Source organism: Charadrius vociferus, unplaced genomic scaffold (genome assembly GCF_000708025.1).
Source record: "Charadrius vociferus isolate BGI_N301 unplaced genomic scaffold, ASM70802v2 scaffold450, whole genome shotgun sequence".
NCBI classification, from domain to species: domain Eukaryota; kingdom Metazoa; phylum Chordata; class Aves; order Charadriiformes; family Charadriidae; genus Charadrius; species Charadrius vociferus.
In genome coordinates this window covers 3,437,402-3,458,653 of record NW_009646931.1, presented here as the reverse complement: position 1 = coordinate 3,458,653, position 21,252 = coordinate 3,437,402, and the positions used below count along the sequence as shown (strand labels likewise).

The window sequence follows — 21,252 nt, the reverse complement described above, 5'->3', positions numbered from 1 at the left end:
TCATTGCAAGATGTGGTTTACATGCACTAGGAACATGTACAAGGACATACAAAGTCATAGGGCAGATTCTCAATAATTTGCTCTATGGTCGTGCTACAGGTATCTGTATCCAGTATAAAAGAATCTCAAATAAATGCGTTCCTAACCCCACCTGCTTGTTATATATTAATAGCAGGTAATATCTGGTTACAGTGTAACGTCTGTTAAAATGTAATTTGTATTTCATTAGCTTGTGTGTGGAGAGCCAGAACGTGCAGAAGATACATTCAAACTTCAGGGTTGTCTTAGCATATTAGGTGCTGATTCCAATGAAAAGAAAATGGGAAGACAGGATTTCAGGTACCCAAAGTTTGAAAAGCTGGTGGCAAATATTAATGTTGAAGAATGACCCGTTTAACTGTGAGCAGAACTTCTGAGCCAGCCAGCGTTTGCTTTCACCAGTTAAATATTGAACTGGGTTAGCTGCTGCTTGGCCAGGCTGCAATGTCTTTTCCTGAAATACTGTTTCTTGGAAGGCCACTAGGAAAACTGTATCAACAACTTCACTGTTAAGTAAATATGTAATATTAGGAGGTGCATCCTTCTAAAGGAGCTCCAGACTCCACAAAGTGTGTGTTTCTCTGTTTGTGCTGTTGGCGTATCCCCACTTCTCCAGCGTATAGGGCCCTGCATTGACACCTTGCATTCAGTTACATCAGGTTTTAACAATTTGAAGGCTAGGAAGAAACATTACAGTTCCTCTGTCTGATCCCCTCCCTGCACACTGCAGGCTAAATTACCTTAGCTTCAAGCTACTACTAAGGCAAGAATTACTACCACTCTTTTTTAAGAGAGAGAGCACGAGCATAAATAGGTACTAAAAATCTATGAAAAATGACACCAGATACATCTTCACAGGTTTGAGATGGGAATGCAATAAACCTGAATCCTTGACATCTTTATTTTCACATTTTTTTAATTCTATTTGTAAAGTTCATTCTAGTTCAGTAAATGCTTCTTCCTTTAAATTTGGTCTCAGCTGAGCCTGCTTATAATTCATTCAGGCCTGTTTCCATGATGCAAACTTAAATGAACAAGTAATAAGAACTGAATAAGTGAATAGAAAAACATGAATCAGCTGTTCAATTCCTGACATATACTTAACTAAAGTATATTTACAGACAAAATTGACTTTACTGTGCAAACTGCTAAGTTATTTAAATTCGTTTTCCTTTGTTTTCAGTCGCTTTGGAGAAGAGAGCAATAGCAACATTTAATTATTCACTAGATAGAACCCATCTTCCATATATCTGTAAGTGTGTCAACTATGAGTATGTAGCTCATCTCTGATACACAAATAGCAATGCATTGCATCAGAACAAGCCGCCTTGACCTTTCAATGTTGTCATGCTATTCCACAGTCCAGAGAAAAATACCAGTTCCAAAAAAGAAGTTTCCCCAGATAAACATCTTTTGTTTGTTTTTTTTTCTTTTTTTTTTTTTTTTACTTGGTTTCAAAAAGAAGAAACCCAGCAAAGGTAGAAAAGCGTTGATGGTCCCCGTGGAGGGCTCCATTTCCCATTCGCAGCCAAACTTCATCTCCCTTGGCAAGTTTTAGCACTGCGCTGTTTCCTGAAGTGTCTGCTTTCCCTTTGGATTCATAGCTAAGGATGAATATTTTAACAAGTCAGCTTTTTGTTTCTCAACAATGATCAAGCAAGCAACTTTAAAAAAAAAGAATCCAAGAAAACACATTGTTATCCTGAGCAAAACTTCCCTGAAAGGCTTGGCAATGTTTTTTCAGCTTTATGAGGAAATGTTAGCATCTCTCTGCATTTGATCTCCTAGTAAAATTTTGCACCTTACCCAATTGCATCATTTCATTGCTTTCTGAAATTCTGGAAGTTTCTGTGTTTTTTTCCAGGGTGCAGGAACAAATTTGTTGTTTAAAATAAAACTCTGTGCATTCATCACAACACGCCAGTTTTCCTGTGATGCCCTTTTTCCCTTGAATTCCTCCCAGCTAATTTTAAATGCCTCCAGGTCAGGACTGTCATGTGAGATGAGCCCCTGTGCTCCCGGCACATTCAGTGGGCAGAGACAGGCGGCTCACTCCATCCTGAGGCCTTTCATTGGAACGTCTATTGGTTTGATGTGGGTTAACTTGCTGGCTTTGCCTAAGTGTTGGTTCCCTTTCTTCCACCTGTTGCCTTTTCTGACATCAGTGCTTCAGGGGAAAAAAATGGGGCACTTTTTCTTTTGCAGGAAAGATCTAGTGGGAATGAAGCACCGTTTGGTGGTGCTTCAGGTTCGGGCTTTTGAGGAAGCCTTGCCAGCTTAAATGAACCTGCTATCACCTAAGTGCCTAAAATCCAGTGTGATCAATGTACGCTTTTGTGTTAGTTTATTCAGGCTCAGGAGAGAAGCATCAGACCCCTGGTTGGTATTAAAGAAATAATAGTTTTTCCCAACACATATTTTTTCAGATACCCAGCTGGCTACAAGCTTCTTCACCTGGTCCTTATAGAAGCTAGAAGTAAAACCCATTTTTGACTATCCTCCAGCTAACATAAAGAGTTCAGAAATTTTTTATTCCAAGTGTGCTAATGATAACAAAGCCAGTAAATGGAGGACTTTTGCTTCTTATTTATTCTTATAGTGCAGTTTAAATGCTCTCCACCTTTGAAGGGAATTGCTCTTCCCTAATCTTTAACAAGACGTTTACTAGTCTGACAAGAAAAATGAAGATGAAGATGTGTTTTCGCAGAATGACAGCATGTTACTACTGGACTCCAACCCTGACTTGGAGTGCTAATTCCATTCCCCTGAGCTTTGAGGAACTTGTGACCAAGGCTGAGTTTTAGGTCCAGGATCTGTGTCTTGATCCAAATTTGCAAGTGGAGGTGGGCAAAATACAGTAGATTTCCTTTGTTGGTTATTTTAACCTACAGAATTTATTTTAAAACTGAACATTTTCATGTTTCTTGAAATGCGAACAAGTTGTCACATCTGTGTAAACGTGTCTTTTGCATTAAAATGGCCTGGCCTTTCACTTACCTATATAAGCTGAAAACAGTATTACCATTATGCATCAGGTACACATACACTTCCTCCACATCTTCATGTTTCATCATATTGAAGGTGAAGAAATACACCCCTGAAAAGATTACCAAATACAACATGTTTACTTCATAGAGGAAGGTACTCAAGCTACAGACTTGTGCTTCTCACTTAGCAAACATAACAGCTGAGGCCAAAGTTACCTTCCAGTTGTCAGTGAGTATTTTGCTTCTGCTTATAGTGTGCCAAAATCTGATTCATTTTTATTCTCCATATGGCAGGGGTTCAGCCACATGCTGTTCCAGAGAAATGGCTGTATTTGAACATGGCAGGACCACTCATCCCTTCCTTCTCACTGAAAGGGAGATTTCCCAGAGGCTGAGTCAAGGGACCCCTCTCTCACCCTTTTTCATTACCTTCTTGCTCCTGCCCTCTCCCAAAAGAGCAGCCTCCAGGCCAGCCAGGGCTCAGCCTCAGAGGCTGGCAGACACCCAGCATCTCGCCCAGGTTAGGCAGGGCATGAGTGGTTTTAACAGCACCCACTGCGCCTCACCTGGCTGTACCACATCCTGAACAATGCACACACCACTTCCTCTTCTTACACAACACACACTTACCATCACCTTTTTTCTTTTTAGCTCTTTCTCTGTCTGAAAGATACCAACAATGTCAGTGCAACTGTGTTATGTGTCATGAGCTCTACAAGACTCCCCCAGGTGAGAGAATAAGCTCCTGGTTCCTGAATGGTAATCTGTGGCACTGACCCTGCAATGGGAGCTTGGAGTTTGCATCAAAGTCATTAAATCATTGTGGGTCAAAGTTTATTGACATCCACTTATACACGAACCTCAAAAGGAAGCCGCTGTGAGGACACACACCCCTAACTGTCAGTAAGATGTGCTACTGAAAGCTTGAAGAGCTTGACTTTTATTTGATTTAATATCATTTCCCACAGCAGTGGGTAAACAAATGGCAGGGTGAGAAAGGTCACGTGGAGGAATCTGTTTTCAGACTTTGCTTAGCCATGTTTTCGTTTGTGGCCCTGCCTCCCTGATCTTCTTCTGTTCTTCCTGCACCACAGCTGCGTAAGATGGGGGATGGATGCAGCTGAAAAATAACTCAGGAAAAAATGTAATGCCTCATTTCCAGCCATACATCTGTTGCAGTCCAGCTCACAGCTGAACTGGCATGAGGCAACATGGAGATGAAGAGAGTGACTGGCGGCAGGAGGTGGAGGAGGCAACTGTGAAGATGCTGCTGTTGCAACGTCAAGGCCACTCATTACAGCAGCTGAAGGGCTAAAAGTCTCAAAGCAGACAGTTTTGCTCTCTCCCCAGCTCTGGCCATGCCTCTTCCTCCTGTCTCTGTGCCAGCACTAGTCTTGCTGCTGGCAAGCCCTCTCTTGTCTTGCTCTGTTTCCAGTTTCTTTTTTCCTGAAATTAGGTAGCAAGAGCTATGCAGAGTGAGGCTCATCAGTGCCTTGTGCAAAGGCACTTACGAGTTTCTCATCATTATTGACCACACTTCTCCCTATAGCTCCCAGAATTGCATTATTTTGTTTTGCAAACACTCACCATTCACTGGAGCACCAAATCTCCCAGTCATGACATCAAAAAAATTCCCAACATTGGTTTCGACACTACTGAAGATGATCCCACTGTTCTGGTTGCTGAAGTGAGTAGCCATGGAAGCCATGAATGCGACCTGCAAAAATGAGTTCTTATTCAGGCAGTCGTTCTTGAAATGCACATGTGTAGAGGAATCAACTACAGAATTTTTTCCTGTATTTGCGGTCTGTTTATTTTCCTGACAGAGATGTTCTTCTAGGGCCTGCTCCAAGGCCATTAAACTCCAGTAACAAAGCTCCCATTGAATGAAACTGGAAGAGGACTAGGCTTCTTACATTCAATTGGACTATTCATGACTGTAAAAGTAAGTGTATGGGCAAATGTTTGCAGGTCAGGACCTTCATTTGGGATTTTATTTACTTTTAAGTCTCTTTAGAATAATGAAACAGAAAATGGGTATTGAAATGGGTGGTGTTTCCAACAAAAGTGATTTAATTATTTTTTATATATTCCCCAATGCATTTAGACTGGATATTGCTTTTAACTTGTGAAATATTTAACATGCAAAATAAATAATGCTTGGTAAAATCCATGCACATTAGCATTTCTTGCTAACTACCTTCAGAGATACATTAAGCACGTTTATTAGAGGTCCTCTAGAAGTGCAGTTGCTGGGACTCAACGTTCAGTGCTTTTTCTCTGTTACCAGTTGCCCTGTACCCTCAGTCACGACAACAGAGGGTGGCGGAGACCAACAGAGGACAGATACTAAGTGAAAACTCTGCTTCAACTTCATGTTACGCTTCTTGCAGAGAGACGTATTGGCCATGGAGAATGTTTTCCAGGAAGCAGTGCAAAACCTCGCACACTGGACAATTCAGATTACCCTCAGCAAGATACCAGGGAATGACCCTGCCCTCTCGCATGAGCAGGGGAGGGGGTTATCTCTTGTGAGTCTGTGATCCCCCCCATCTGGCTGTCAGTAAGCTGGGTGCAAGAAAAATTGCTGCACCTGGGTGCGGGAAGGTCACACAGTGACTTGGCATTTTATTTCTATCTCTTAACTTCTTCGATGAGAAGCGTTCAATTACAGTTTTTACTGCCCGTCACAAAAATGACATTTTTCACGAGATTCCAGCTATACCACTATTAAAAGAAAACACTCCAAACTTCTTTTGATTTAAGATCCAAATGGGAACAAAACCAAAACAGGCAAAATCAAATGCCAGTCCATATCCAACAATGGAAATCATTAGCCATCTGCTTAGTAATTTGAGGAGCTCCAGGTGTAAGCTGAAAGCTTGGGCTGATTTTCCTTATCCCTGCATGGATGCATTTGCTATGATGGCAAATTGTTAACTTCTTGCTTCTCAGCCAGGATCACATCAGAGTTCATCGTGTGTTAAAGGAAAGCAGCTGCAATGGCAGCTTGATGGATTTTATTGCTTTTGGTCAAGATTGCATTTCACATTCTCCTTCACCCCAAGCTACTTTTCTTGGCTGATGGGAAGAGTTGAAAAAGATGTCCTTTCTCCCTAGGTCTCATTTTGAAGTAGCAGATGAACAATGGACATGCCAAGTCTTTCAAAATAATCCTGTATAATAATACAGTATTGTATTCAAAAGTGCTTTCTCCTCTACCTACCCGTGCTCTAAAATTCTTAAGCATGATTTTAACAAGGAATGATATGCTATACTGTGTAAAGAATTTTTAAACACATCTGTTAAAAACTGTGATGGAATTTTACTTAAAAATAGGTATTGCAATATGAGCTTTTGTTATTCATCCTCTTTCCTTATTCAGTTTTTAATTAAATTACTACCACTATTGTTATGTAAGAAAAAAATGCTGATAGCTCGTTCTAAAATTGCAAAAGGATTTATGTCAAATGTAATTACAAGTACTTTTTTAAGGTATTTAACTGCAATGTTAATTCTAGTTAATTCTTTAAGAATACTAAAATAATTCTGCTTTATTACAGAAATTCAGTAGTTTTGGAAACTATTTTCATTGTGAATTTTATTCCGTGCAATTATCCCGTCTTCATGCAACCTAGGGTGGAGAACTCAAACATAAACAATGCAAAGGATTAAAAAGCCATTTTCCTACTCTGTACACATTGGTTGTACTGTTGATTTTGCTGTTAATTTGCATGTCGTTTATGACAATATAAAATATATATGAGTGATTGTTATTGGGAAGCAGTATCCTTCAGTTAAAAGGTGTAGATCTGTAAAGAGGTCAGAACTTCGGTTTTCCCAATAGTTGGAGGGTTTGAAAGTGGGATTTCTTTTTGGGCATGTTTGCTATATTCCATTTTGTCCCTTGTGTGGTGAGCTTGGTGTGGGGGGTATGAATCAGATCAATACTAAGCTGCTTCCATTGAAGTGTGTATGTGTCAGTGAGGATATAAACTCACTTGTGGTTTCTGGAGATCTATATACTCTGTGGTGTCTGAAGTCCCATTTGCCCAAAAGCAGCAGTGACTGCCAGATTAAGCTGAGTTTCTCTTCTAGATCCTCAGTAATTGTAATGGGAGCTTAGATGCTTCCCTCACACGTAGGCTCTCTGGAGCTGAACCTGACTGCGGTCCCTTGCCCATGCAAGTGCAGCTAGTGCCGCCTGAAGTGCTTCAGGATTCCCCAGCACCGGGCTGGCTGATCTGACCGGCAGAAGCACCTTCCCCAGTGGCAGCTGGAGACCAGGAGGAATACATCTTAAAGGCTTGCCACACACCTAAATCTTGCCTTTAGCACCTGAGCTGCACTATCATAGGGATAGTCAAGTCTTCCTGCTATTTCAGATAACCTGCTGATATATTGCTACGCTGCAGTTTACAGTGCGGACAACTCTTAAATCCCCTTTGCAACAGCAACCAAGGGTCTTAGTTATCCAAGTCCCATTTACTTTTGGTTGCATTAAGAACAGGACTACACCATGACTCCACTGTACTGCATATATATATATATATATATATATACACACATAAGCTATCTGCCAGATTCCTGGGACAGGAAGAAGCTCTAATGCAAAAAATATGGGACTTTGCCAACGCAGTGTTAAACCCAAACAAATATAGCCCATCCCCCACCAGAGCTTATCAGCTCAGGCTTGAACCCATGCTTTAATGCTCATCTGATTTTTGGGTAGTTCACTCATAGGCAGAACCTACGTGCCTCTCCACATATTTAAGTTATCTAGACATACAAAACCACAGATAGCTACTGAAGCGTATTTTTCAAAACCTGAGGACTTATGTCTGTGCTCAGATGATTTGACCCCATACTTTGAGGAACTGGATACACATGATTCTGAGAATCTCACAAAGCCTGACTGACCTGAGAGGCGTGGGCCTGAGTGACTCCTTTACTCTTTTCGTATGCCATAGGAAGTGCTGTTATGTATGTGATACAGTTTGACAGAAAAATGATAGTCCCCGCTGTTCTTCTTTAATGACCCAGATACTGGCTTTCTGCCCTAAAAAGGGAACCATATATGTTTCTTCCTGCCCATTTCTCAGCTGGATTCTTGCTCTGAAGAAAGGCTAAGCCCTGATGTCTTTCTTTTCCAGGAAGATCTGGCAGAGCACATTTGTCAGTCGTGACAAGGGCTATGTATGTTTCTCATTGTATTAAACTACAGGGGGATTTGCTTCTTAAGTAGTTAGGTGCTGTTTTTCAGAGAAGAAAACCATAACCTGAGAAGCACTGCAGCCAACACAAGTCAGAGATTTTGTACCTGTAGCTCTGGGGGAATCCCAGGGTAACCCTTCTCTCCTTTGGGTCCATGATGGCCACGCTCTCCCCTCGGTCCCATATCTCCTTTGTCTCCTTTCTCACCTTTGGCTCCTTCCTGGCCAGTTGCTCCATTATTTCCATTGTTTCCGTGATTTCCTTAAAGGAAACAGAGCTTTCTGTTTAACTTCAATTCTTTCATATAGCATATTTTAACAGATAACTGTTAAACTGTCTTTTTCCACCAGTTTGCAACACATGGACTTTTCAGTCCCATAAAACCCAGATTGAGCTGTGATGGATAAGAAACAGCAGCACGGTGAAGATGAAGGTGAAGGTTTTGATGAGCACATTTCCAGAAGAATGTAGATTGATGTTTAAGAGTGAACCCTCATGCTACCTTGGTGTTGCTGTATAAACCGCTGATGTCTCAAGTCATTGCGTTGTTGGGGAGATGTGCAAGGGCAAGACCTCGGTGGACATGAGGCTCAAGGAAAGCAAAAGCCACTGCCTATTGACACATCCCAGGTAGCCTGCATAAGCACTCTTGCTTTTCCTTTTGTGTAAAACCTTATTTCCTGATAATTTAGGTTAATTAGGGTAGGATAAGATAATTTTGAATAACTTTTTCCTCTCTTTAAAACACGTCGACACAAATAAAGAATGTCTGCAGCCTTAAAACTAGCTAAATGACCCATTTGTGCCAAAAACGGGAGAGGGTGCATTCTCAGGGTGCTGGTTAGCTTCAAGGGGTTGATTGATTGTATGTTCCTAGATTTAAGGAAAGACAAAATTTTTATAATTAAGCTTTTCTGAGATGGTTTCTTGTAAAAAGGGTCATTATTAAAACATATTCCTGCATCTGCATCTGCAGTATTACTTAATTTCTGATGTTTACTGAGAAAATTACTGAGCAAACGTCTTATGCAACTGACAAAATTCTAAAGTTGGCTAAAATCACTGAGTCGTTATTATGCATACCTGAAGCAAAAACCTGACCTTTCAATTAATTACTCAGAGGATTAATTAGTGTCGTCATTGTTCTAATTCCTCCTGAACTGAAAATAGATTCTTTGCCACTCTGCTTGTTGTCTGATTAGTCACTGTGATTAAAAATTTCCAAGAATGGTGTTGTTTGACATAAAATCTAATGATTAAGTGATTCTTCAGAGTTTTTGCATTGAGAAGAAAAATTTACTTCAAACAAGGAAGCTAAATTGTGGAAGAAATTAAGCAAATTTTTGTTTGGATAAAGAAATCAATAACTCTTAAAAATAACAAGAATGGTCCTTCACGTAAAGCCAGAACTGCTTTTCTACCAGTTCAGAACAGAAGTCTGCAAGCAACATTTGATTCAATCAAGGGAAAAGCAGCTGCTGTTGTTCCCCTTATGGGCACAATGGTATGAAATCAAGCACATGAAGGAGACAGAGAAATTCCAGAGTGCAGAAGGTTGGTGTTGGCCACCTGTTTGTGGCATCCTGTGGTGATAAGAAGGTGTGACTGACATACATCCTTGCATGAGGAAAGGGTGGAGCTGGAACTGGGCTGTGTACCAGTATGTACACTGCAGCCTTCAAACTGTGGGTTGGATACAAAATTATGTCCCGCTCCTAAGAAGTTAGCAGTTTATTAGTATGTAATGCAATATTTCTGCACAAGATTAGATTTCTCTTTCTTTGGTAATGGTCAGTAGTATTTTTATAAAGGGTTGATGCAGGAATAGTTAACAGCAGGCTAATACTAAATACGCCTATGACCTTATATTGCCTAATACCCCAAATATGTCAAAGTAACAATTTATTTCTGTATTTTGCTAACTGAAGCTAGTTCTTTAAACACTTCATTCACTCAGATTTAACTTCATAACAGTCAGATTTACCTGTTGCTGTAAACTGTTTCTACCAAAAATCACTACATTAATTTTTTTTGTGCATGGTTATCTGTCATGTCTGTTGCTGTCAGTACATTTGTGAGACAGAAGGATTGTGAAAATGCATTTTTATTGTGATAACAAAAGATGTAAGCTTTTGAAAATGAGACAAATCTGCCAGTCAGTGACATGTTCATTTACATTATACGTCTGCTTTAGGAATGGTGATTTTCAAATCCCTGAAGATAGCTGCTGTAACAAACACACCAACGTGCAACTAACTATCTATCTTTTTCCCTTCTCTAGCCTCTTCTTTTTCCACACCAATTATCAGATGGAAGTGTACCCTTTCCTTGTGTATCCTACTCTTCTGTGTGCATTTCTAATGGGAAAAAAAAGGTACGTTTTATTATGGAAGACAAGAAGAAAGAAGGAAAAGAAGACACTTCTATGAGAGAATAGAGTTATGTGTGTCTCTGTAAAACATTGGCTAGCAGTATGCTAGATGAAAAAAAGCTCCTGAATACAGTACACAATAGCATAGCTGGATATTCAAAGGTAATCGAAATAATCAACTCCAGGGAACAAGTTCTTCCAACTTTAATGGAAGCTTCATGCTGCTTTGAGAGACCAATTTGCCCTAGAAATGTAATAAGATTACTTTCAGTATGAATTTGTGAAAGCTGAATTTTAATAACAAGTGGGTTTTCACTGGAAAGGACTTTAGAGTCTAACTGAAAATCTCTGTCTCCCCAGAAATTATAGAAAAACTTGTTTCTGAATCTGTCCCCAAATACTGAAATTTGGACCATTCTCTGATATTTCATAGAACAGCCTGTAGTTTATAGCCTGCAATTAGACCGATCATAAAATCAATTAAACTTCATCTTTACCTGGCATCCCAGGGGGTCCGGGAGGTCCTGGGGGCCCTTGGTACAGTCGAACTCCGAAGTCACCACGGCAGCAGGAGCTACAGTCGGGATTCTGCGGCCCGGTTTGTGGGGGCTAAGTGCACAAAAATAAGCTTTGAATAGCTCATTCATGGAGGGCATCAATCATACGCATGTTGGTTACAGGGTCTTCATTATATATTCTCTGTTTATATATTTGCTAAATTTTCAAAACATTTCTTATCTGGCCTGAAATCTCCCATACTTGCGTTGTCCCTGAAGATGTTATTATTGGAAGATTTAAGAGAACAGCTCTTCAAGTGTTCGAAGAGCTATATGAATATTAAAAAAAAAACAAACAACTTGTCCTGGCAAATAGCAAGAGTTTTGAAAATAAAATAATACCAAGTAATGAAAGTTAGATGAATATTTCAGCTAGTTTCCTATCCTGCTTTCCACCAATCCTGCATTTCAGCTGACCTTTCTTGACTAACAAGCCTATGTACAACAAGTGGTAGGACACAAGGGACTTCATTGACCTTCAGCAATGAACTGTCCTCCACTAAACATAAACAAAACTAAGTTGGACCGCCCAAAGGAGATGTTAAAAAATGTCTGTGCAGCATATTCCTGTTCATGGCCCTGGACTTGCACATTTACAGCCTACTAAAGTTGGGAGAACCTAAAAAAGTGCAAAAATACATTACAAGAATTTGAACTGACCACGCTATTTGGTGTTGTGGATATTTGACTATTTGTAGTCGTGGGTTTGTAACTATGAAAACCTGCTTATATGCTGAAACTAATATAGCAGCATAAACAAACTAATGAGTTTATTATACACAGCTCAGCTACTAGAATAATAGTTTGATAATAGTTTTGTTTCAGTGCTTTTCTTTCCCAAATTGTTGTATTTACACTAATGGATTCTCACTCAATCCTGGCTTGATTTCATTCTTGCAGTGATTTAGTGGTCACAAATCTTCCAAAGAGTCAGCTGAGGTAGAGGTCCACTGTTTGATTTTATTTCTCTACCTTCTTCTCATTTCTCCCTCTTTGTTTCTTTTTCCCTACAATTTTTTGCTATTATCCTGAGCTGCAAATCTGCAGTTCTTAAATTCTGGAAGGGGGATAGTTACACCATCTTACTGCTACTTTTCTCTGATCATTCTACTGTTTGTCTTCGTTCCCTTTATTTCCACTCATCTTTATCATCGTCAAATTACTTGCCTGATGCAGACCTATTGGTGTAACGGCAGCAAATGAGCCTCTGGTGTGATGGGAGCTGCCAAATGAACATAGAGATGTGCTATATTCCTGCCCTCAAGGTCATCAGATGGCTGAATCTGAAACACTAAAGATTTCTGCCCGTGTTTTGATCAATACCAAGTGCACCACCACCACCAGAATTCATTAATTTTGAGAGGCTTGGGAGTTTATGTTTATGGATACAAAAAACCCTTTTCATGACACCAAAATACTGCTGCTCCTCCAATGGGACAGACACATGCCCTCTCCAGCTGGAACCTCCAATGGTGGATCTACCATGGGAATAAAGGCTGACCTGACAGCTCAGCCATTATGCTTCATATTCAAAGAGTTATGGAAATGTTAAGACTTGCCAATGGGCAGAATGACTTCATATTTATGAGGGTTTGGTCAATACTATGCTTTTTACCTTCATTCTGGGTAAGGTCTATATTATACGAGAAAAATGAGTTCTGCCTGTTTTGGACTGTCTGTTCCTGGAGAACCTGTTTGTATCTTTCTTGCTGTTTTATCTCTCCCAGTTGTTAGGAAGAACATAACTGACAATCACCAGACACACTGTTTAAAGCTTTCCTAATATGAGAGAAGAAGTAGCCCTGCTTTTAGCTCATTTTCAGTCCTTGAAGGGGAGCCAAGTACAAGAGGGCTGGAATGGCACAAGCATTTTGCACCACCTGAAATGATAATGTTCAGTGTTGCACTGAGAATAAAATCTCCACCTCTTTTTTGATAGTGCTTCATATTAATGTTAAATGAGAAGGCAAACTATATACATACCTGTCAAGAGCAAATAAGTCGTATGAGCCTAGAAATATCCAAAGACACAGAACTCTGGATTATAGGTAAAGGAAGGCATGAGTCCAGCAAACTGGACTGCATGTAAGACTCTCTCTGTGCAGGTAAGATTTGGTTTTTTACCCAATGCACTAAAATCTTGAACGACATTATTAGCTAACCAGCTATGTTATCATAAAATAGATACTAGTGTTGGTCATAACCGAATGCTGTTTGGCATTTACCTCTCAAAAAGCTCAGCAGGTTATTACATGTGAAATGAGGCAAGTCCTGCCAGCCTGGTTGCATGAGAACAGTTCCACTGACTTCAAAATAGCTACTTATGTAAGTCATAAAGTAGTATTGACTTATTATCTTTACTGATCCTTTGACTAGGAGGAAAAAAATGTTCACAGTCAGCCGCCAAGAACAATGAATATTCAGGATAACTCTTAATCTCTAAAAACAGAGAACTTCATGAAGAGTACATTTAAAGGAAAAACCTGTTCCTAAAGCAAACTTACACTCAAATGGGACAAAGAGATTAATTCCAACCTACTTGCCAAAGGTGTCCTGTGCAGCCGTTTGCACATAAATTTCATCACACAATGAATCTTTGGCATTGCTCTCAGAACAAGAATATGATTTAGGAGCTTGTGAAATGCATCTGTCACATTGATATCCTAATACAGACAGAAAACTGGAAATATTTCTGAGGCTATTTGCTGAATTTCCTATGATTTAGTATGTAGGAGGCAGTTCTAGGCAACAGATGGTCTATAAAATTCCTGTAACTTAAAGCTGTGAATGAATCATAATTAGAGATCGAGCCCTTTTTCACTTCCTAATTAAATTCATTGGTTTCTGTTATATTGTCTTAAGACTGTGCAGGAGATGAGTGTTGTACATCCACCAGTCTTGGCTCCAGTTCTGAACGCAAAATAGCATGACTGTGGGCACTAAGGCCTTCCATGCCCCTTCTCTAGCAAAAAAATAAACAAACCAAAATCACCAAAATCAGGGTAAAACACCAGTAGGTTGAGGGGGTACCTGAGGGTTTTCAAAGAGCAACCTGAAAAGGAAGAATGTGTCTGGCATGGCTCTCCCCCGTCACTAGGAGTTCTTGTGCTTGAGAAATGCACGTTATGTTTTACATAAGTTAGCAACAGCGTGAAAACTGGCCTTGTACCCAATGCAGCAGAGACCAGTGCTATTGTCTCTATTCCATAACGGGGAATGGGACCGTTAACACACTTTTGTAGGAGGGTGAAATTATCCAGCCAGACCTAAGGCAACTAAGAAAGTAGGGACCTAGGGGTGAAACAGCTTTCAGATAATTCAAGGGAAAGAGAGAAGTCTGACATGAATTAAAACATGTCCGTGCCACCTTTGTTCCTCCTCTGCCTGGAAAACCTTGGAGTCTAGAGATGGAAAATACCTATTGCGTCAGCCCCTCTGTGATGGATTATTCCTGTCATGCATCTGCTAGTGCTCCATTTCATCTCAGTAAGCCAAAAATTGCATCATTTCCCCAGCAAAGATTGCTTCTGAGAGAGGGTCTGGCAGGTAGATGACTGCCATAAGCCGTACTTGGACTCACTGGGCTCACTTTAAATGTCACAGCCTCTTTTTGCAGCAGGCAACTCCAAACATGTTGCGTTAAAGTCTCTGATGAGAGACACATGCACCCTAAGCACAGTGACACTTCTGTGAGGGACGTTTGTCCCTAAAAAAAATGTAATTTTTGTATTAAATGCTGCATTATCTGAAATTATGTTGAGTTAAAGGGGAGTCTGCTTTAAGTACCAATAATACATGGCCTGTGGTATGCAGCTGCAAAATTCTCTCTGCAATAAAGAGATAAACACACACTAGCTGGCTCATTGGACTATACAGCTGATGGTTTACACTGTTTATATACTGCAAGTGCAATTTAACATCCCTACAGTTAAATATCTACTTTGCTGAGTGCACTGGAGGAACATATAACTCCTGCCCAACAAATACAAAATGCAAAGCACTATAAAATTTAAATACAGGGAATATAGTGGTGTATTAAACCTATTCCCATACTTGGATATGTTTCAGTTTTTCAAGCCTAGGACAGGATTAAAATCAAATCTCCTCTCTGCTTATCATGAAGTACGTTATTATTCAACACTTGTCTGCATGCCCATGATTTTTGGAATTCAAAATACCATCATTTGATCTGAAAGCGTTTTAAAAAACAAATGATGAAAGGTGAACTATATAGGACTCAAACATGTGTATCAGCAATAGGAAAAAAACACTCATGTTCTTGTTGTTTCTAGAAAACATCAATCAACAAAAACTTCATTTGAGCAGAATTTTGTTTTGCCTAGTGCTAGAAAAAGCTTCATCTTCTGCTGTTCAGATTTTTCCATTTAAATTTGGACTGCAGTATTTTGTGTGTAATCAAATTATGCGATTTTCCCTTTGCTGTGAGCTAATGACTATAATATCTAAAATGCCATATACATGATATAAAAAGATTCACAATTTAAAAGGCAGATACTACAGATGATTTAGGTTCATTCAGAGTCTTTTTTCGAATCTACTCATTACATTAGTGTCTGATTTTTCAAGCTATTCCATAGAATAAAACTTTTGAACACTCAGAATTTCACTATGTTTGTCTTGAGCTCAAAAGAATATACTTTATATGCATTAATAAGTATTCTCTGCTAATTGAATCTTTCCAAATACCACTATACATTCTGTAATTTTCCTTCACATCCAAATGAGTTAACAGAATCTAAATCTTTCATATATTAAACAAGTATTACCTTGAAATAATTAAGAGACTGTATATCAGGATATATGATTGAACAGCATCACAGTTTCAGCAAAACAAAGGGCTGCTGTCTGTGTTGAAACCAGTGTACCCAACCACTGCTGGTTCTACCATCTCATTAAAAGATCCTATAAAGCAACCCAACAGGATACAGACCAATACACAACTTTAATAAAAATAATTTCATAAATATATCACTAATAATCTTAGCAAAAAAAAAAAAAAATCTCATTAGCTGTAAAGATATCTTTAGAAGATTAATTCAGAGTACCTGGACTCTATCTGAGGTAGTCAGTTCTACATCATCTACCTCTGGTCTCAAGACTTTTTGGTCTGTAGAAGTGCTATTATCAACAGTCCACTCTATAAGTTGACTCCGCTGTTTCAATATTTCCCTGCTTCTGGAACCTTTATGGCCAGTCTGGTGGTGACTTTGCAATACTTTGGCCACTGGATTATAAGATCTTCTGCTCACCTCCATGTATTCATCTTGACACAGGCAAAATGGAAGAAAAAATAAAGCCAGTAGATGCCAAATGATGAAATCCTTCTCTGCCATGTTATTCAAAATAGTTTTTCAGCAGTCCAGCAAATGCCTTGCAGAAGGAGAACCTCTTTGCTGCACCAGGAGTTATGTGGTCCTTTCAGCTTTTCCACTAGTAAGCCTGGCACTGAGACCAGTACCAGGTTTTATATGGTTGCGTGCAATAAATAAAACTAAAAATGCCAAAGTGACAGGATCCTTCATCCAAAATCAGTCATGCTCCTTTAAACAAACCAGGCATTATTCACCACTTCACCACCACAAGGAAAATTGATTTGTATGCTGGAAATGACCACAGCATTTAACGGACTCCCGTGGTTCCTATTTGGGGGCATTAAAAAATGTAGCACCTTTTCTTTGGCATGTTTTTGTTTAAGTGTGAAAAAATGTGATGGAAATGGAGAACATGTGGCTAATGGTTTACGCTCCTTGATTAGACATGGAAAGGCTGTGAATTCACACTCTTAAATGTCTTTTGGACACAGTCACCTTCCTTATTTGCCAGGAAATTCACACACACAACTGCGTCAGCCCAGTCCGAAAAATCCTTCCAAGAGCAATTAGGAAACAAAAGCACAAGAGGAGCTTTTGCATATGATCCTGACCCAATGGCTGTTTCTAACTATGCTTTTCATTCACTAAAAGAAAAATATTGAATTTCTGTCAGTTGGCCAACGGTAGAAGGAGACTGAGTAAGTAGCTCTGAAAAACTGGGTTGAATTCAGATTCACAGAGCCCCGTTTCTCAGCATTAGTTCAACCTACTCAGCCAGGCGGTATTTTTTCCCTTGAGTTCCCAGTGTTTTGCTACAGGCAGCTGCCAAACCAAGTTTTATGTCTTTGCTGCCAAGTAAATATAAATGTACTGGGGGCTTATTTCAGTCTAAAGGAATCAAATTATATATGTATAATAATATCGATATTATATTTTTTGAACCACCCACTAGTATCCTCCAGAAAGCCACAACTGCAGAATGCAGTTCTGTAAATGCATCCACATACACACGCACACCCAACCTTCCCAAGAGCAAGTATCTTCTTGGTCTGTCAGAAACACTTCACCAGTACTACAGTTGGCTGCAACAACATTACTGAAGGCATCAGCCCCAGGGAGTGACCCCTGGCCCCGCAACGTGATGGACTGGCTCATATTCAAGTTGTTCAAGGCTGACCAGCCTGCTTAGCGTTTGGCTGAAGCTCCTCTGTGACCTCTGGGGTGCTCTGTGGCCCTAAATTATCCCACATTTTTCAGTATTCTTTCTCTTCCCGTTCAGTTGCCTGCCAAATGTGAGGCCTTCGGTGCAGCAGTTGTTTTTAGAGCATGAGGCTAAGGTTGCATGAGCACCAGAGGCCTGTTGGGATGGTGATGAATGTTTCATCCATTCAGAAAGCAGTCTTTGAAGCTAATGATCCACAGATACCACCCAAGCTTAATTTTGAGGGTGAAAATAGGGCACTCCTAAGGAGATGCTGGGAACAAACCAGGATGTGATTAACCAGAAGGCCAAGATCCACCAGTGAAATGAGGTGCTAAGTTATTCAATAATGTAAAAAGCCTGGAGCATACCAACATGCTACGGCAGCAAAGCATAACACCACAGGCACTGCTAAACAGGGGAAATGAGTTACATCTGCTAAAATGACATGAAACAGAGCAAGATCTGGACAGAATCAAAGAATCGCAGAATCACAGAACGGTGGGGGTTGGAAGGGATCTTCGGAGATCATCTAGTCGGCTCCCAGTTCACCTAGAGCAGGTTGGACAGGAACACATCCAGGCAGGTTTTGAATATCTCCAGAGAAGGAGAGCCCGCAATCTCTCTGGGCAGCCTGTGCCAGTGCTCTGCCACCGTCAAAGTAAAGTTTTTCCTCATGTTGAGAGAGAATTTCCTGTGTTCTAGTTTGTGCCTGTTGCCTCTTGTCCTGTTGCTGGGCACCACTGAAAAGTCTGGCCCCATCCTCTTGACACCCGCCCTTTAGATATTGATAAGCATTGATGAGATCCCCTCTCTCTTGTCTTCTCCAGGCTGAACAGACAGAGGTCTCTCAGCCTTTCCTCACAAGAGAGATGCTCCAATCCCTGTGTCTTCACTGCCTGGCTTACTACTGAGATGGTGATGAGGTATGGAATATCTGAAAAAACAAAGCCTAATCTTCCTTGTGAAATCATAGGAAACCCTCTTTTTTACCCGAAGTAAGGAGCGTAAGGCTCAAGCAGAAAGGATTTTGAAATGAACTGTGACTCTTCTGTCTAAACAAACAATGTATCTGTCATGTGAAGGCTTTCCATTCAGACCCTTGTAGATGCTGGAAGGGCTGGACAATTGATGACTGATGAATGATGGTAAGAAAGCGCTTTAATGATGGTGAGAAAGCACTCTCTGTTTTATATTCATCTCCTTTCTGTGGGAGACAGCAGGGCAAGTCACCCCATGGGAGAGGGTGCTGGCTGGAGATGCAGAGGAGAGGGGTGAGCAGTGCTCAGTCGAGGTATGTCTGCCGGTGGCACAAGTGCTGGGCAGGGTGTCAGTGTCAGCCTATACCCAGCCACTTTCCTTGGTTATTTCCTATTTAACAGCCCACGGAGAGGAGTGTGGGGCTGCGCCAGCCCCCGAGAAAGGCAGTGCCACTTCCCACAGACACGCAGGGTCTGGGCTGAGCGAGTGCAGGGACAGTGCTCGGGGCTACAGGGAGTGAAGGCAGCCATGGGCAGGTCTTCCCTTCTTCTCCTTCTCCACCGGCAAAGCATGATGTAGGAGCAGAGACCTCAGCTGCTGTGGGCTCAGTGTTTTCCCCCGAGGATAAACATGGCCCACTGCCTGCGGTACCCCCGTTGTCTCAGCAACAGCCCCAGGAAGAGGGGTGGCCCCTGGTTATCTCAGCCCACAGGCCTGCCAGACAGAGCTGTGCCTCCTTGCTTCATGCTTTTGTTGTGTTCATCTCCCTTGTTTTGAAACCATAATGGCAGGAATCTTGATTCAATTTCAGTGACATCTTGGATTCTCAAGCCAGGTGGTCAGGATCATTGAGTAACACTTCATAGGTTAGCTCTTGAGCCTTGCTTCAGTGTATAAATATTAATTAACTAAATAGCCTTGCAGAAGAGGTTCATTAGCCTATGCTTTATGACTAATGAAAATCCTGATTTTTTAAAAATGCAAATATTTCAGTTATTTCACTGGGCAGGGAGAGGTGGAAAGGAATTTACTGGAGAGTGAAGCAAGACTTGTGAAAACACAGTTCTAGATTTTGGAAGCTCCTGCCACCAAAATGGGGTTTCTTTTTCAAGGAGAGAGGATTTTCTTGGTAGGAAGGGAGTTTCAAAACCCTGGACTCTGTAAAATTGAGAATGACTCAGAGACAAACATTAATTTATCTTGGCACTTAATAATTTGATTCAGCAAAGTGCTGGGACAGCACTGATGTTTTCAGCTGCCATTAGGGCTTTCATGGCTTTCCAAACTCCGTTCCAGGAGCTTCCTGTGGCAAATGTTTCCACCGTGAGTAATGACCATCCACAGCACCCATGTACCAAAGGGAGGAGGAATAAAACCAAAGAGATTTGGGCTTCAAAGCCCCCATCTATCATTTCATGCAAAAGCTGAAACAAGCATGTTTCTTGGCAGCTATTAGAAAGGAGAAAGATTCCCTTACTCACTTTCTAATAGAGTCCACCTGGTTCATACCCATCACTGCTCTGGTGGTTTGAAGCTACACACATTTTTTGGCCCAAATTAATAAAAAGTTTAGACTTTGCTCTTTTATTTCCAGTCTTTTGAACAGAATCCCATCTGCAGAAGTCTTTGCTGCCCATCATTCTCCTCTGTGCCTTCATCAGGGGATAGCTGGCCCACAAAATCATTGTCGGCAGGCAGAAACTTTGGAGTCAGAAGTAAAAAGCAATGGAGGAACTGATTCTGATTCTCCATTCTTGATCTCCAAATGGTCAAATACACTTATCCAAACATGTGAACAGAATCTAAAATAAGAGGACATCAAAATAGCAGTGCTTTGAATTAACTTTGGAATAAAACACTGAAAATGCTTGATGCTGAGAAGAACAGATCCTACTGCTCTGGAAATGATAAAAGGACTGACCTAAAAAGTTTGGGTTTGCTTTTAGTTGCAGGGCCGGTGTGCATTAGAGGAATGCTGGCAGAGAAAAGAAAATCTGACACCCTCCCTACCTCTTTACTGTGTCTTTGCACACCGAGCATCACCCTTCCAGCGTTTGCTAGCTGAGCTCAAGCACAGCCGCAGTTACCTTTCCCCTGCTGGTCTCTGGCGGCAGGATTTGCCTCTATCCAGTAATCAACAGTTTAAGATGAAGTCAAGCACATGGATCTGTTTATGTCAGATAATGAGATATCAGCTAAAACGCAGTAACTGCTGGGTGAAAGTCACTTCCCACCTTCTCTGCAAGCAAAAACTCTGCTCTGTGAGAAAGGGTACTCTTATTACTGTGTTATTTCATATTGATATTGGGAAACTGGCTTATTAGTGAGGTTATTACGTAAAACTGCAGGCTGGTATTTCAAGAGGCAACAAAACAAAATGATTAAAATAAAAAAAAAAATAATAAAAGCCTGCTGTGGCCGAGGCAGGATTCTATCTGTAATTAAACATTTACAGTTCCTTCACTTAGAAATAATTCTGTTTGCAGTGATAACTCCTCCACACCAGACACAGAGATAATCTGCACCTGCTATTTCTCAAGCGGTCTCCACTGAGCCATACTCTGCGTGG

At 40.7% G+C, this 21,252-nt stretch overlaps 1 protein-coding gene across 2 annotated transcripts; it reads right to left on the bottom strand.

Moving 5' to 3' along the window:
• Positions 1 to 1,483: 1,483 nt before the first annotated feature.
• C1QTNF3 (C1q and tumor necrosis factor related protein 3) lies at positions 1,484 to 16,622 on the bottom strand. 2 transcript variants are annotated; one of them, XM_009894687.1, is made up of 6 exons: positions 16,439 to 16,622; positions 11,109 to 11,220; positions 8,347 to 8,501; positions 4,614 to 4,743; positions 3,037 to 3,136; positions 1,484 to 1,643 (listed from the first exon to the last, which is right to left on the bottom strand). In XM_009894687.1, exons 1-6 carry the CDS (start codon positions 16,520 to 16,522, stop codon positions 1,484 to 1,486), a joined length of 741 nt encoding a protein of 246 aa, XP_009892989.1. In that variant the 5' UTR covers positions 16,523 to 16,622. The 2 variants fall into 2 exon arrangements, with proteins under 2 accessions (XP_009892989.1, XP_009892988.1); XM_009894686.1 differs by having other exon boundaries at positions 16,235 to 16,609.
• Between the last annotated feature and the right edge of the window lie 4,630 nt (positions 16,623 to 21,252).

Excerpts from the sequence above, each read along its gene's own strand:
- C1QTNF3 (XM_009894686.1), bottom strand. The coding sequence starts at position 16,522 with ATGGCAGAGAAGGATTTCATCATTTGGCATCTACTGGCTTTATTTTTT. Across the intron at positions 8,502-11,108 it reads CGGACCCCCTGGGATGCCAG|GAAATCACGGAAACAATGGA; the intron begins GTAAAGATGAAG and ends GTTTCCTTTAAG. Across the intron at positions 4,744-8,346 it reads GGATTCCCCCAGAGCTACAG|GTCGCATTCATGGCTTCCAT; the intron begins GTACAAAATCTC and ends TCATTTTTGCAG.